The following is a 15,770-nucleotide window of genomic DNA, read 5'->3' on the forward strand; positions in this document are numbered from 1 at the left end:
GGGTACCCAGAGCGAGACGTGTCCCAGTGTGGTCCAGAGACTGCGTGACTTAAAACATCACACACAAAAAAAAAAATGATGTGACCATGTTCATGCTCCTTGTTTTCCGAAAATTGTATACTGTTTTACTAGCCCATAATTTGTCATACTTTTGCTACTATGCTACTACTAAAGATATCTAGATATCTAGATTGCTATTACTGCTGTTTTAATTTACATTGATTGTTCTTGAAGTACTGATATTCTTGTTGTACGGTACAAAGTTTAATTTCCTACATGAGAGGAATATGTGGTATAGTGCAATACCCATTCTGCCCAGGTAGTGGCATTATGCCACAAGAGTTGTTCATATAATACGCATGTACCTGATTGGAGGAAGAACATACACGGAAGTGGATTAAAAGCAAGCTATGAATCTTCTACGTCTCTCACTGCTTTATACTTAATACAGGACTCTTTTTATACATACGAGGACAAACAAACACCACAGAAAACATCAGAGCAAGACATGCTTTATTATATGTCGTTGTCGTCCATGGTCTTTTTGATCCAGTCCAGATAGTTGACCACTCTGGTGTAGACTCCGTATTTCCCGCGGGTGTTGCAGTCGATGCCCCAGCTGACGATGCCCGCGGCGGTGTAGATGTCCCCCTGGCTGATGGCCAGCGCGCTGCCGCTGTCTCCCTGGCACGCATCGCTCTTGCCGTCTGGCATTCCCGCGCAGATCATGTTGTCCGTCAGCCGTAGGCTCTCACCTGCCAGCGATCGGATGCACGTCTGCTGGTTGACGACGGGAGGACTGAAAAACATCAGCTTGTTGCTGAGGATGGATGTTCCGTCTTTCTGTGAAACCCCAAAGCCCGAGACTAGTCTGGGAAAATAAATAAGTAAAACAATTATTTGATGTGTTCCAATGTTGAACTTCCAAAATGAAGTCAAGACATGCATGCATTGTTTTACCCCATAACGCCGTCTTCGTAAGTGGCGCCATCTGGTGGCAAGCAGATCGGCATAATTGAGGAATTAAACGTTATCCGATTTTGCAGTCTGATCAAGGCAATGTCATTGTCATAGTTGATGTGGTTTGGGTTGTCGTAACCAGGATGGACATGGAGAGAGGCGACACTCGCTGCTGCTCTATTTATCAATTCATTAACATCAATGTGTCCTCCCCGAACCTGGAAACCAAAACAAAATTGGAAATGAATCAAGGAAGAGAATGGGATCCATACCAGTAGGACGCAGTTAATGGAATCAATAGGGTGCAATCCCAATCCACTTACTATAACTTGATCTTTGTTTACTTGTACGCCGCTGTGAACGAGGTTATGCGCTGCTGTCATTACCCATCTGTCCCTGATCACGATGCCCCCTGCCCGTCCGTTCACGTTCAGCAGCACTTGCCAAGGGAAAGTGTCGGGGAGAGCCAACTTGCCCCCGAGGATCCTCCCAGCCTGACCCGCCCGCGCTGTCGGCTTCCCACAAACTAAACAGAGAAGTATACAAATGTACAAGACTGTTTGTAGAGAACTGTTCCAACGGTGAGTCGCGACCCATAAGGGGGTCAGCAGGCAGGGGATCAGGTTACGCGTCTACGTAACTTGTCTAATTTGATTATTAGTTCACGACTAAAGACAAAGAGGAATACTATTGGAGTGATTCTGGGCCAAAAGTAGGCCTACCTGCACAGGAGGTGAGTCACAGGATGAACAAGTTTGGGGACGCCTTAACGGATTTTAAACACAAAGTGAAACGTTACCAAGGGCCTCTAGAGCTAGAGCAGGTTATATTACCAGGTAGTCACGGGCCTCTATGGTGAAAACTCTATAGACAACATTCTATCGTCGATAGAGTAGCCTGCATTACGTTACATAATTTTGTGCCACCTAAATGCTAAATTACCTGGTAGACAAACTGGAACTACAGGGACATCATTGTTGTCGCGCCACTTTCTGTCTGCTGTACATGTAAAACTCACTAGAGAAGAGATGGAGACACCGAAGGGGGACATTAATAAAACAGTGACACTGAAATCCATTAAAAACACCAAACTCTACCTTGGTTTGGTTTATAGGGGTTGAGGAGATCCACGCCTCACCTTCCACTCCTCCCACCAGATTGTAATAAGGCTCATTACAGTGGTACTGGATCACAGAGAGGTGCTGATAGTCCGAGCCAGATAGATATTTGATTCCGCCATTCAGCAACTCTTCAGGCTTCCCACAATCGATGACTGTCAGAGATAAGGAAAATTCATAACCAACGTTTTCATAACAAAGGGCGATGGCAGCTTTAGTGCGTCAGTTGAACTTACTCTGGCACTCTGGGAGAGGGAGGTGCCACTGTCCATTGCTCTGACACCGGATAACTGAGCTGTCTATCTCTCGACCGTACTAGCAGACGTTAGAGAGACAGAAAATATAGGAAACATTCAAGCGTAGGAGAAAGAACCCAAATTCAGCGTGATGTTGTTATTTTTTACCATCATTAGTTTGTATCCCTGGTCACAGCGGATGTGGATGTAGTCTTTGTAGAGGTACTGGTTGAAGGCCGGTGTTACCCTGCCGTGGGTCAAGCTACCCGGTGTCGGACAGCTCACCCCTGAGGAACACACCAACATATTTTATTTCTACAATCGACCAGGTCAACTCATGCTCGTCTTTGTCATTCGTTCCTTCGTTCCTTACTTCGTTCCTTTCTGAATTCCTTTCTTCCTTCCCAGTCTGTGGCCGCCCTCCCTCCCTCCCTCCCTCCCTCCCTCCCTCCCTCCCTCCCTCTTTTCCTCCCTCTAACTCACTCTCGGTGCTGTAGTGCAGGCTCCAGCCATCGCTCACTCCCTCTGAGTCTGTGTGGAAGTCCAGAGTGACGTTGTTTGAGTCGGTGATCATGAGTCCTGGACTCTGATCCCCACACAGCCGCACAGGCTGCTGGTCCTGGACCGTCACCTGTATCAGACCGGAGGCAGGAGAAAACACAAGGTCTCTGACTATCAGATAGACTATCACTATCAACAGACTACCTCAGACTATCACAACATCGCAATAATAAACATATATTCACACGTATACATCTATATACGTATATGCAGTATTGCAAATGGTAATACATCAATACACCCTCACATCATTCCCATTAATAAGGGTATCCAATTTCAACAATTTTCTTACTGTAATCAAATATTATATTTGTAATTTTTTTTTCATGTATACTCTGTATTGTATTGTGTGTCCCGGTTGTATTCTGTTTTCTTACTCTTCACATTCATTTGAAGGGAGAGAAGGTGAAGACAGCATTGCGCTGCCAGTTGTACCTGCTACGACTCAGGCATGGGACCAATACACTTGAAACTAACATAAAGGCTAGGACCTACTTGCCGTCCAAGACGGCGTGTCCGTTTACCTCTAACCAATGGTACAAGCAGCTCGAGCCCTCCTCCCCCTCGACGCTCTCGATGTGAAAGGTGGAGGTGAAGTTCAGGGTGACGGTGAAGCCGGGCTCCACTGAGATGAGGTACCGGCAGTCCAGTTTACGGAGGGAGGCGTCAGGGAACCCCGGGCTGGACAGATGACCCGTGAGTTCGGAAAATACTCCCCCGACGCAGGAGGCTGGGGGCAGAGGGTCAGTGTTTGAGCAACACGCACAAACACACTGGTGACAGCTGCTAAGCAATAGTAAAACATAGAATAGAAGATACGTAGAAGACACAATAAACACTGGCATTCTTTGTTATTACACTTATATTAGCATTTAGACAAGAACATATTCCTGACACTGCTGATGGTTGTGAAAATAAATATTTAGTTCAGAGAAAAGTTATTCTAAAAGGGATTTAAATCATTTATTTGACTCACACTTAAACTCATCAAATATGTAGCAACCCGTCTAACATTAAATCACAAAATAATAAGGAATCCCAAGGTTTTTAAATGATGTAATAACCATGAGCACATGTCACTATGGAGTCGCACAATGTTCCGCCGTTGATTAGTGGAGATGAAACAACGCAGTTTAATAACATTCTAATCTCAAATCCCAAATCAAGTTACCTCCTCATGGAAAAACCCGCTGATACTTGGTGGATATGCCGTGAAAAAAAAAAATTCAATCCATTTCCTGAGACATTGCACTCACCCATACAGGTGTGTTGGTCTGGGCGTAGCTCGAAGCCATGGTGACAGGAGCAGAGGTACGAGCCCAGGGTGTTGTGACAGATCTGGGAGCAGAGTGGCTCTGAGTCCGGATCCAGTAGCGCACACTCATCGATGTCTGGTGAGAAGAGGGTGGGAGGGGGAGGGTGTTGGAGGGGGCAACGGTAGTGGGGTAGTCTCTCAATCAAGGGTATTAAGTATCAGAGCACTTACAGCAAGGGGGTCAAGTTACCTCATGTCCCCAAAACTGTCTTATTTATGTACCAGCACCAGTATGGTCAATGACTGTTAAGCCAACTAGTGGTTTCTATGCTGGTTCAGTGACAAACCAAAATGGAAAGGACCCATAATCATGTTATGAGCTACACCCCTGTTTCTCCTACTGTGAGAGGGCCCATCGAGACCCTCGTGACGTAGAGCCCAGAGCAGGGGTTACGTGTTCTGGATTTGTTGATCCGGGGACTCCTATTTGGCTACCTAAAGTACAGTACGGCTAACAGGAAGTGTAAGTTAAAAAAGTGAAGCCACTGGTCTGTGTTCGGAGACTAGTAGTGGGGTTATAGCAAAACGACAGCTGGACTGAGAGCTAACCCATGGCCTGGTAGTGAGCCGAGAAGCCCTTGTGCAGCTCAGAGTTAGTGTTGTCCGTTTGGAACACCAGGGACATCTTGTTGCCAGGTGACAGGATGGGCTGGTTGCCGGGATGATTCCCATCGGGGGAATCCTCCTGGCCACAGAACTTCCCCAACAACTTTTTATCATCCGAGAGAAGCTGGGAGATCGGAGGGAGAAGAAGGAACACACACCCCCATACTTACTAACTGGTTTCATTATTATATTTAAATAACGAAGCCAGTTAATAAGTAATTATGGGTCTGCTACTTTCATGCACCAGGCCAAACGGCCCACGGTCAGTGGTTGATGTCATCAATAGTTTAGTCTACTTTTCTTTCCCTGGTACATCAAAAGAGAAGACAACTAATCACTGTTCTGAGCGACACCATTGTATTTGTCCTCTGATGGGACCTCTGTGAAACGGGTATTTGATGAATCTCTGGGATTAGAACCCATCCAGGTGAAGGACTATATCTTTTTTAATGGGTTACTGTGTATGTTGTATGTTAGGTACACACTTTATGATTGAATGTCTGTCTCATTGTCACAAGTTCGGCAGACATGTCTGATTGTCTGCCGAACTTGTGATGCAGGATTATTTTCTGAACAAATGGTATGGTATATATGGCATAGGTTACATAGAATAGTTGTGGTTTGGTATGGGCTATGTAATAGTATTACATAGAGTATATGCATAGTATAGTATGGTAGTAGCAATGGTATTGTATAGTATTGAATGATCTTAGTTTAGGATAGTATAGTATACAGTCTTAAGGATGCTGATTTTTGTGTTTGTGTATGAGTTATGTTTGTGTAGGGAGAGTCCTTTACAGAGCACTGCACCAAGACAAAACCCTTGTATGTTGATTCTTGGAGTGCTAGCTTCCTTGGATAATAACCTGATACTGCATCAATAAAATGATTGCTTACACTTTACTGGGGAGGTCTTCCTGAACCTAGAAGCCCGCCCTCTGTGGTAAATGTGAGTGCTATTGTGTACTGACCACTAGAGAATCGTAACTGCAGTCTTGAGTAGGCTCTATGTCCATGTGTGTGAAGGTGAGCTGGATCTGGTAACCGTCGGCAACACGGAGGTCCCAGCGCTTCAGCAGGTCTGGGAGGTACGGCTGAGGGAAGTCCGGTGATTGGATCATCCCGTGGTTGGGCCACACGACATCCGCCACAGGCACACACTCACACCCCAACACACAGAGCAGCCTGGGACACAAACACACACACACACACACAGCATGCACACACACACACAAACACACAAAAAAATAAACACACAAACAGAAACACACACATACAGTTCGATCTGTTTGTCTTTTTGCGTTAAATTGTTTGTTCCATTAGAATTGAACAAACAAACGGATGCATTTATGTGCGTTCCTATTACTCTATTGTTTTTCGTTGTTGTGGGTACTTTACATCAATGAATGTATTCACAATATTGCTTATAAAATTTGCTTAGCATAGGCCTACAAATATTTACAGTAATTTGCTTCCCAGTGTTAACAGTGGAATCGTCATTTATATTTTGGAATATTATCCTCCAAGTAAAGTACATTTCAGCAATTTTTTATTATTATTAAAATAAGACAGAATATTACATACCAAAAGATCCAGTTTGGTCTGCCCATATCTAAATTCCAATAGTTGAAATAAAGCTGATTGCAAGACCTGTTGTTTGCTTGTCAATTCTGGTAAAAAACGAAAGTGTTTTCCCGTATAAATCTCATCTTTAATCAAACATAATCTTTGGACCTCCAGTTGGATAAAGGCTGAGCCTGGGGGGGTCTGTGGTGCAACTCAGAGCTGATATTCACCTTTTGATGGTTATAACAGGGTATGATTTGATGAGAAAGGCACCAGATAGTTCCTTATGTCATAATTATTTGGGTAAATGAACCCGTCTCCTCAGACAGATAAGATATGCAAGCATGTGCCAAACTATTCGTTAAGTCTCTCTCACAGCTTGGTTCCGTTTGTAGTCTAACCTATTATTGACCATGTATTTACTATTCAGCAACTGCTCAGCTCAAGGATCCCTACAGGTAGGCAGAGGGATCGATTGCGGATCAAACCCAGGACCTTTCGGATTGGAAGTAGGCCTACAACACTGTGGATGTTATGACAGCCTATGACTACCTATGGAGAACCAACATACCCACTCTTGATATAGGCTAATTAAAAGCACTTACATTTCAAGATTTGGTGACTTCAAAATAGTCGAAGTCATGCGCAAAGAAAAAAAAAAAAATTTATACCTAATCGTATCCAAAAGTTCCAACACGTTTTGATCGGAATTAGTTTCAACCAACGATATTAAGGAGTAATGGAAAACATTGTTTTACAATGAAATAAGGGAATTTATGGATCAGCTGCAGTGAGGAAATGAAACCATGTGGAACCTTAAATAAGTTTAAACAAATGTTTAAAACCACGTATTGAATAGACATGTGCTGGATGTGTGGAGGCACAGTGAGACAGAGGGATGTGGAGGTTGTTTTGGGTTGTGTGCTTCTGGTCGTTTGTTTCTATTCTGATTGTTTTGTTATTATGCTTTGAACCTTTTTGTTTAGTTTGATTTGATTGATCTGATCAATCAAGATTAATCAAGGTGAACACTGCTGTGGAAGTTGGGATATATGTTAAACATGCAGTTTATTGATATTAAAAAAGGATTGAATTATAATGTTTATTGAGTTCGCTGTATATTTTTGTAGTTCTTTTGTTCGCTTGGGCTTGTTTTTTTTCTTACCCATACATATATTTTTGACTATTTGATAATTTTGTAAATAAAATCCAAGAAAATCTAGTTACCTCGTAGCCTGCCTACCTTATACTTTTGGGTCAATTTAGGCTGGCATTTCCATTTAGGTTTTTTTGTCTCCCCTCTAACCGCCAGCAGAGGGAGCTGTCATTCCTAAATCCAGCAGGGGTCCAAAGTAAACGCTATTGAACCAGAGACCCAATGGGCCGCTAGCCCCGGTGGCCCGCTATTGGTTGGTTTAACACAATGACGACAGGGAAGCGACGGCATGCAGCCAATTGCGTACAGAGTCATTTGAACTAGGCCCATTGATCACACCTCGTGCTGTAGAAAATGACAGCAGCTTCCCGAGTCCAACGTGCAATCTACGATTGAGCTTTGTCTGGCAATAGCCAGGCTAATAGATAAGCAATAGAAAACTTGTTTGCAGCACATGTGGATTTATTTATTTTAGTTAAAGATACATAGGCTAACACACAAAAACACTATAGGCCTATCGTTTAAAAATTGTTTGATTAATGGATAAAAAAAAAAGTAAGGCGTGAAATACATAATTAATACCGTTGCATTGAAATTATGAAGTGCAAATCACTTCTTCATATTCTTCCTTTCTTCATCCTCTACTTTCTGCATTGTCTCGCGGATCCAGCCCACATAATTCCTCACCGCAGTATAATAACCTTTGAATTGCCGGTCCCCACAATTAGCTCCCCATGAAACAATGCCTTCAATCCGATACGGCCCTGCCTCACCTTTGTTCCCCTCACCCAAACTCGGCACAAAGAACGGGCCCCCACTATCCCCAGTGCAACTGTCCTTGTTTCGCGCTCCGGCACAGAACATGTTCTGAGTGAAAAGCATGGAGTCTGCCCCAATTCGAGGAGTGTCCCTACAGACAGCAGAGGACATCACTGAGATGGGAGCGTGTCTCAGTATCTGACTGTGGCTTCTATTATCTGTCTTTCCCCAACCCGCTACAGAGCCCAGCATGCCGTCTATCAATGGCCCCTGGGCTTCAGGCAGACATATGGGTGTCAGGCGCGGCCCCAACGGCGCCCGGGAGGCCAGCCGGATCAGAGCGATGTCATTGTCAAAGTTGAGGCGTTTGCTGCTGAGGACGTTCTTGGTGTAGCCGGGATGAACGATGACGTTGTTGTAATCCACCGGCAGGGGTTCACCTTGGGGGAGGTTATTGGTTCTGATGCCGGGGTTGGTCTGTGCCAGGTTGAACACCCTGCCGTACAGTGTCAAAGCATCATTGTTGTGCACCACGTGGGCCGCCGTCAGGGCCCAGCGGTCCCCGATCAGAGAGGCCCCCGCAAGCCCGCGGCCCTTCACCGAGAGCTGCCATGGGATCTCCCCGTCTTTGGCCATTGCACCCCCCAGAATCCTGCCGGTAGCCAAACTAGCAGTATCTGCAGTCTTTCCACACACTGTAACACACATATACATATGTATTTAATATATCAATTTGTATTTAATATATAAATATATATGAGTGTGTGAGGTCATCAGAAATCATATAAAATATACAAATATATAACGATTATATATATATAAAGTAATAGCAATTACTAGAATAATAGATAAGGTAATATCATGTGTGATTGGTTATTTGAGCAGTACCCTCAGTGCATCTTGGCAGCGTCTTCCTCCCGTCCAGAATTGATACCCACTCGCCACTGGCATCGCATGTGTACGTGTCTGAGGGGAGCAGAGCGCATCACAAGCTATTGGCATGCACGGGCTCTCGTGGCCGTCTGACAACTAGCGGCGCCGCCAAGCGTTGGAAGTGTGCTGGCTATGTTTGGTCACTGGTCACGTGGAATTGATTTTCACTTAACATCACCCAGCGTGTGTTTGTGCTGCTTACCAGGGCCTTCCAGATTGTAGTAGCTGGAACTACACTTAAACTGAATCTGATCGCCAAACGAAGTGTTTATTTGATTGGGTTTGAGTTGAAGGACATCCTGGCCGACAACTGGGAGGTCACAGGTCAAAACTGTAGAGGGAAGTACAGCATGTACAAGCAAGTACAATGAAATGAAGTACAGAGATTATTTACAGATAAATTGTGAAAGAGTTCTGAGGGCTTCTTCCACAATGGGAAGGTGAGTTAACTCACAGTCACAGGTGTAGGATGGACTCCATGTGCCCGTTTTCTGGCACGTTGTCACATAATGCGACAGAGATTCCTCAGGCTGACCACATGGAAACAGATCAGAGTTAGGCCAATGCTACGGGGTTCAGATCTATTCACTGTGCCATGCATTACACAACACATGTTTGTCTTAATGGGGACATGCAAGTACAGTATGTAGTCTCTGCACACTCACTGTATTTGCTCGACGACCTATGCCACAGGTGACAGTCACTCTGTCGCCATAGTGATACTCCTGACGCATGGGGGCGACTGTAGAATCGGGGGTGACTGTTCCTAAACAATTCTGGCCTGCAAATGATAATGAAAGCATATTTTAATATTTTCCATCCTAGTTGATTTAGTCCTGAGCTTATTCATTGCATTCAAGAGTTGTCCATAAAACCACCACCAAAAAATTCGAAACGTATGACTAAATGGTAAATGGACTGTATTTATACCCCGCTTTTCAAACCACCACTCAAAGCGCTTCACAATGTTGCCTAACATTCACCCATTCATGCACACATTCACACATTCACACACCGACGGCGGAGTCAACCATGCAAGGCGACAGCCAGATCCTCAGGAGCAGTTAGGATGAGGTGCCTTGCCCAGGGACACACAACTAGCAACCTTCCGGTTACCAGCAGTACAAAAGTTGTGTGCTGTTGTACCTTTGGTCCTGTAGAAGAGAGTGAACCCATTGTTGGAGCCGTAGTTGTCTGAGTTGAAATGAATGACGACGTGGTTTGAGTGTGTGAGTAAGGGACTTGGAGGAGGCACTGCACCACAGAAGGGTCCCAGCATCCCAGAACGAGTCTCAACCTGCCAGCAAGAAACAAAGAAACCAACTGAAATCAAAATTGACTGGACAAATCGGACTGGTCTGAACCAGTTGTGGATCTAGGGGGTGACCAGGGGTGGCCGGGGCCACCCTAGACTGAAACCCGGCCTCTCCATTGGCCACCCTTGTTTTTTCATTTTGGTGGATTTTTTATTTATTTTACATAATTTGAAGAGGCTTTATACATTTAGGTCTGGTTCTTATGTCCACATCTGGTGAAGAGATGCCCTCTAATGTTGTGGAACTCACAAATATCATTACCATTCAATGAGGTATTCCTTGAGGTGTTCAAGTTATGCAAAGGGACCATTGCCAAACCTGTGAGTACAGCTACCTGTTAACGAAGCATTTGCACCTTCAAACCGGTCAAGACCTACCTACAATCTACCATGGCGACCATCGAGTCAGCAATCTAGGAGTTTAAACAGTAGTGTCAAGACGAGAAAAAACCCTGGATTTTGGTGATTTTGTGAAGCGCTTTGCTACAAACCACAATAATAGCAGAAGACGGCTGTTGTAAGATGAATCTATGGCAAGTTAATGTATTTTGTATATTTTAGAGGCAGGGATTCAAAAGTAAAAAAAAAAGGAATGTTTTTGCAAATGTGTCATTTATTTTCTGATAAATGAACTGCATTTTTGACTTTTTACTTTTACAATGTTAGATCAGAAGGTCGAGTTACTGGTTTTTTTTTTAAACAGACCTGGAAAGCTTAGACCAACCTGCACTTGTTGTCTTAGAATCTAAGTTCAATCTATTCACACAAGGCCTTTAGAAATGTTTCATTTAAAATGAGTCAGAATTCAATTCTTCTTGGCCTTCTTTTTAAGAAGAACAAGAAATATTACACTGTCTCTGAGTCTCTATTTGATAAGAAAAAGGTAAAAAGGTAACTGCAAAAAAGTAAAAGTGTATTGTCAATTACACAATTGTCTGAATAAATATTATGATGTAGAGTTACACTGTGTACATGCCTTAAATATTCACTAAATTGCAAGATGCCTTATATTATATTTAGATTTATGTGCCACCCCAAAATTATCTCTGGTCTCACTCTGGCCACCCCACGGAAAATGTAGCTCCGCCACTAGTCTGAAAAACACAACACCAGTCTCCGTTGCTCACGGTCATACTAACCGATGAGCAAGGCATTGATTCAATAATTAATTGGACCACATTTATTTTGTGTGCATTTCACACTCTTCAAATCGTTCATAATTGTGAGAAAACTGTGTATCAACCTTCATCAAACACTGTATGAACAGTTAATATATATTTTTTAAATTGTATTTATTTTATTTTTTTAGGACTTATGCCATGGGCCACATGCCCCCTGTGTAACACAGCTCTACAGAGACCCTTCTGAAGGGTTTCAGAAGAAACAGAGACTGGTGGGTGGGGGGCCCTACGGTCAGTGAGTCCCTGCAGGCCCCATCAGGACCCTGCTCAACGTCGAAGGCAGCGGAGAAGTCCAGCTGCAGCTGGAGGTGGGGCTCCACGGACAGGGTGTACCGGCAGCGGCTGTTGTCCGGGTACGGACGGAACGGACTGGAGATCCGGCCCTTCAGGGACCCGGACAGATCCTGGCTGCACCTCACTGGGGGGGGAGGGAGGGAGGAGGAGGGGGAGGGTAGAGGGGTAGGAGAAAGAGGAGGAGGAGAGGAAGGAGGAGGGGGGACAGGAGGTGGCAGCAGCAGGTTCACCATAATTCATCACAAATTACAACTGACAACGCTTGTCATGAAACTTTGGGTTCATGTGCACTGTAACTTTATCATGGGATTTCCACTATTTTCATTACCTCTTTTAATCCTTGGTGTTCTTCCTCCTTTACTTTGTCCCTTTAGGTTTCACTACTTCTTTTAATTAACCTTTTAAGTACCACACACTTTTATAAACACCATGTCTAAATGTCTCAGCTCATAACTCATAACTCCTTAGAAGAGGCACAGTCGTTATAATAAACAGGCCTTGACAAAGTCACTGCTGCTCTGAACGTCCTTTCTCGGGACTACCTCTGTATTTTATTGTATTGTTTTTGTGGGTGCTGTCCAATTTCCCTGTTAAGGGACGATAAGGAATCTTGAACTTGAACTTAAAATAAAATGATTTGAAGATACATTAAAGCTAAACCAAATAATTGCTCATAACTATAACCAAATAATAAGAACCTAGTCCGACCCTAACCTCAGTGGTCAAGTTTCACATCCATTTCCCCTTCCCATCCACACCACCCACCCAGTACTGGAGCAGCAGCCAGCTCTTCTCAGCATCCCTCAGTCGCCATAACCAGAAGCTTACCAGTGCATGTGCGCTGGTCCTCATCCAGAATGTAACCAAGGCGACAGGAACAGTAGTAGCCTCCTACAAAGTTGTGACAGAAGTGGCTACACTCTTGGCCTGATGGATGCTCGCATTCATCGAAATCTGGGGGGGGGGGGGAAAGGCATGATAAAGGCATACGATATCACACCCAACACAAAAACATATATAAGGGCCTCTATGATATGTTCGGACCCCAGTGGTCTGCGTACCTTTGGCCGTGTAGAAGGCTCTGAAGCCGGTGTGTCTCTCCGGGTTGGAGAAGTCGGAACGAAAGATCAGGGAGAGGCAGCCCCCGGCCGAGGACCTGAGGTCGGGGCTCACGCTGGACTGCAGCTCCTCCAGTGGCTTTCGGCCACAGAGACTGGCGATCTTCTGTCCATCTGAATAGATCTAGATGGACCATATGTCGAGGGGGAGGGATCAACGATTCCTTTGAGGGTCATACTCAAATAGTCGTGTTCTCACCATTTTAAAGCAAACATGACAAAGCTAATCAACTGTGACATAGATAACCAGGTAGATACGTTTCTAAAAGTGCAACACTCTATACACTATTTAGAGAACGTAGATGCCTGTTTGTGAGTCTACTATTGTTTTGGAGTCTACTACTTTGTTTGTCAAGGCATACAATGAGTTGAGTTATTTCTGAGGAATTTCAGTGTATCAGATCAAATATATTTGATCCGAAATTCTAAAATCATAGGGCGTGAGTCACACTACTGTGATGTTGAAATGGTAATTATTTCAACATCCTCATTTGTTCGATGATTCAGTTTTCTTTGGCAGTCCAATTTCCTTTCTCATTTCCAAAGTATTTAATGAAATGCTTTTCACATTAAAGTATATCAATTAATAGTTATGCTTATCTATTGTAGGCTAGCTTATAACTTGAAGTTCACAAAACAGGTTTTCTCGTCACATCATTCGATCGTCACACAGAATAACTATGTACTTTTTTAACAATTTATCATTGAATGTTACAACAAACAAGTTAGATTTTGCCATTATTTCCGTCTCAGTTTTATGTTGTATCGTCCACCTTATGAAACGATGAACATGCAGACTGGTCGCACATAAAGCCTGATATTTATTTTTAAGAAATTGACACCGTTGCAATAGACCCATTCAATGTCCTGAATGATTGGCCAGCCACCCAATACCAGAATTGAGCAAACTGCTTCCTCGTGGGCAGTAGGCCATTCCCTATATGGGGATTCAAACTGCTAAGTCATGAGCAGTAGACTATTCCCTATATGGGGATTCAAACTGCTTCCTCATATGCAGCAGACCATTCCCTGTATGGAGACTCAAATTACTTCCTCATGAGAAGCATTCTCTATACACAAGGATTCAAACTACTTCCTCATGAATTCTCTACACATGAGGATTCAATCTGCTTCCACACGAATTCTCTATACACAGGCATTCAAGAAGGACATGAGGGAGGCCATCTGAAGGGAGCCATAGGGCAGACCATGGGGATTGAGGAAGGAGAGGAGCTGGAGGTGAACGACGTGCAGCAAGTTGCAAACAACCTTGTGATCAGATAGTATATTCCAAGTTTGTGAAATATCACTGCCAAATCTTAACGGGACATTCTGAAAATCATGGTATCAGGATAAGCTGAAGGAATTTTCTTCGATTTAAAACTGGAATCGTTTGAATTATTCTGAATAATATTTAGCTGATGAAGGGAAGTCTCTTCTCCAGCACGTTTAAGAAAAATAATTAAGACATTAATTACTTTAGGAAGTAAAGCCAAATGTCAATAACTGTCATGCCAAACTAACATGACAACTTAAGGGCACTGCTACACCATTTTAGCCTTTTAGACGATCAAATACATTTAACCGTTGTCTGTTCATGACTTCATATTTCTCAATCCTCAACACGATACACATTTAAAAGAGATATAAATATGTGGGGACTGACCTCCAAAGCATCGTTCTCACAGTCCAGGCTGTCCTCCAGGTCCAGGTGGGTGAGGCTGAGGGTGAGCTGGTGGGCTTTGGGGGCACACCGTCTCCACTCCAGCCTTGATAGGGGCTTGTAGCCCCGGGGGAAGCCGGGGGACTGGACCCAGCCCGACAGAGGATCGCTGGCCCAGCAGGAGGCCAGGAGGGCTAGACAGAGGCTGGTAGGGGGGGGTCAGAGAGATACACATCCTTAAAGAGACGACTGCGTCCAAGTGGGAATTGGCAGGATGAACAAAGGTAAGAATATTATTACTGGTACATAAACGTAACACATGACCAAAGAAAGGATTTTCTCCTTCTAAGAATGTGTCATTATCCAAGACCCTAAATTATTTGTTACTTTTCCGAGTGGTCCATCTAGCTACCTGTCAATAGCACGATGCTGTTATATCATATATATCAGTTAAGAGATGTAATAATTGAACCCACCTTAATCTCAACATGGTGATTCGACCCGATCTCCTCTAACTCTTCCACACTCTACCTTCCCTATTTTATAATGTTTTACTTCCCTTGCCTCTCCTAGAAGCCCCACTTTGGTTTCGTTTCTACTAATATTATATAATGTCAGCATTTTATGAATTCCATCAGTCTGTTTTTGTACTCTTGTTTTAGGATGGATGTGGTAGACTGTTGGACAGTTGAAATAAGGCAGCCCTTCTGTGTTCTCTCCTTACCTAGGTAACATGGGAATTGTTCTGGGTCTGTTCTCCGCTCCATGTACAACAGGACTCCTTGGTACTACAACAATCGGCAGAGATGGATTTGATAAGAACAGAGACGTTAAATATAGATGGAAAGAGCTAAAGAGAGAGAGACTAAGACCGAGAAAGAGAGGCTGAGACCAAGAGAAATAGAGAAAGAGAAAGACAGACGGAGACAGACTGAGAGACTGAGAGAGAAAGAGAGAGAGAGAGATAGACAGAGAGAGAGAGACAGAGA

The 15,770-nt window shown here is 43.9% G+C and overlaps 2 protein-coding genes across 2 annotated transcripts; both read right to left on the reverse strand.

Moving 5' to 3' along the window:
• Positions 1–366: 366 nt before the first annotated feature.
• On the reverse strand, positions 367–6,489 carry LOC130391953 (complement C1r subcomponent-like). Its single transcript, XM_056602323.1, has 13 exons — positions 6,381–6,489; positions 5,768–5,981; positions 4,740–4,920; positions 4,132–4,266; positions 3,400–3,605; positions 2,798–2,945; positions 2,483–2,601; positions 2,315–2,393; positions 2,099–2,233; positions 1,903–1,977; positions 1,284–1,486; positions 961–1,178; positions 367–871 (listed from the first exon to the last, which is right to left on the reverse strand). The coding sequence occupies exons 1-13, from the start codon at positions 6,404–6,406 to the stop codon at positions 517–519; spliced, it is 2,094 nt and encodes a 697-aa protein (XP_056458298.1). The 5' UTR covers positions 6,407–6,489; the 3' UTR covers positions 367–516.
• A 1,175-nt stretch (positions 6,490–7,664) lies between these two features.
• On the reverse strand, positions 7,665–15,360 carry LOC130391952 (calcium-dependent serine proteinase-like). Its single transcript, XM_056602322.1, has 11 exons — positions 15,258–15,360; positions 14,785–14,986; positions 13,062–13,242; positions 12,829–12,954; positions 11,937–12,124; positions 10,357–10,507; positions 9,876–9,991; positions 9,665–9,740; positions 9,413–9,541; positions 9,166–9,243; positions 7,665–8,972 (listed from the first exon to the last, which is right to left on the reverse strand). The coding sequence occupies exons 1-11, from the start codon at positions 15,269–15,271 to the stop codon at positions 8,128–8,130; spliced, it is 2,106 nt and encodes a 701-aa protein (XP_056458297.1). The 5' UTR covers positions 15,272–15,360; the 3' UTR covers positions 7,665–8,127.
• Between the last annotated feature and the right edge of the window lie 410 nt (positions 15,361–15,770).

This window comes from Gadus chalcogrammus, chromosome 11 (genome assembly GCF_026213295.1).
Source record: "Gadus chalcogrammus isolate NIFS_2021 chromosome 11, NIFS_Gcha_1.0, whole genome shotgun sequence".
NCBI classification, from domain to species: domain Eukaryota; kingdom Metazoa; phylum Chordata; class Actinopteri; order Gadiformes; family Gadidae; genus Gadus; species Gadus chalcogrammus.

What these genes read in the sequence shown, in the direction of transcription:
- LOC130391952 (XM_056602322.1), bottom strand. An exon ending in TCCATCCTACACCTGTGACT is followed by an intron (nt 9,542 to 9,664) that starts GTGAGTTAACTC and finishes TTCCCTCTACAG; the next exon opens with TTTTGACCTGTGACCTCCCA. An exon ending in GCTGCCAAGATGCACTGAGG is followed by an intron (nt 8,973 to 9,165) that starts GTACTGCTCAAA and finishes TGTGTGTTACAG; the next exon opens with TGTGTGGAAAGACTGCAGAT.
- LOC130391953 (XM_056602323.1), bottom strand. Translation starts at nt 6,406, where the DNA reads ATGGGCAGACCAAACTGGATCTTTTG. An exon ending in GCAGTTACGATTCTCTAGTG is followed by an intron (nt 4,921 to 5,767) that starts GTCAGTACACAA and finishes CCGATCTCCCAG; the next exon opens with CTTCTCTCGGATGATAAAAA. An exon ending in GGCTCACTACCAGGCCATGG is followed by an intron (nt 4,267 to 4,739) that starts GTTAGCTCTCAG and finishes TCTTCTCACCAG; the next exon opens with ACATCGATGAGTGTGCGCTA.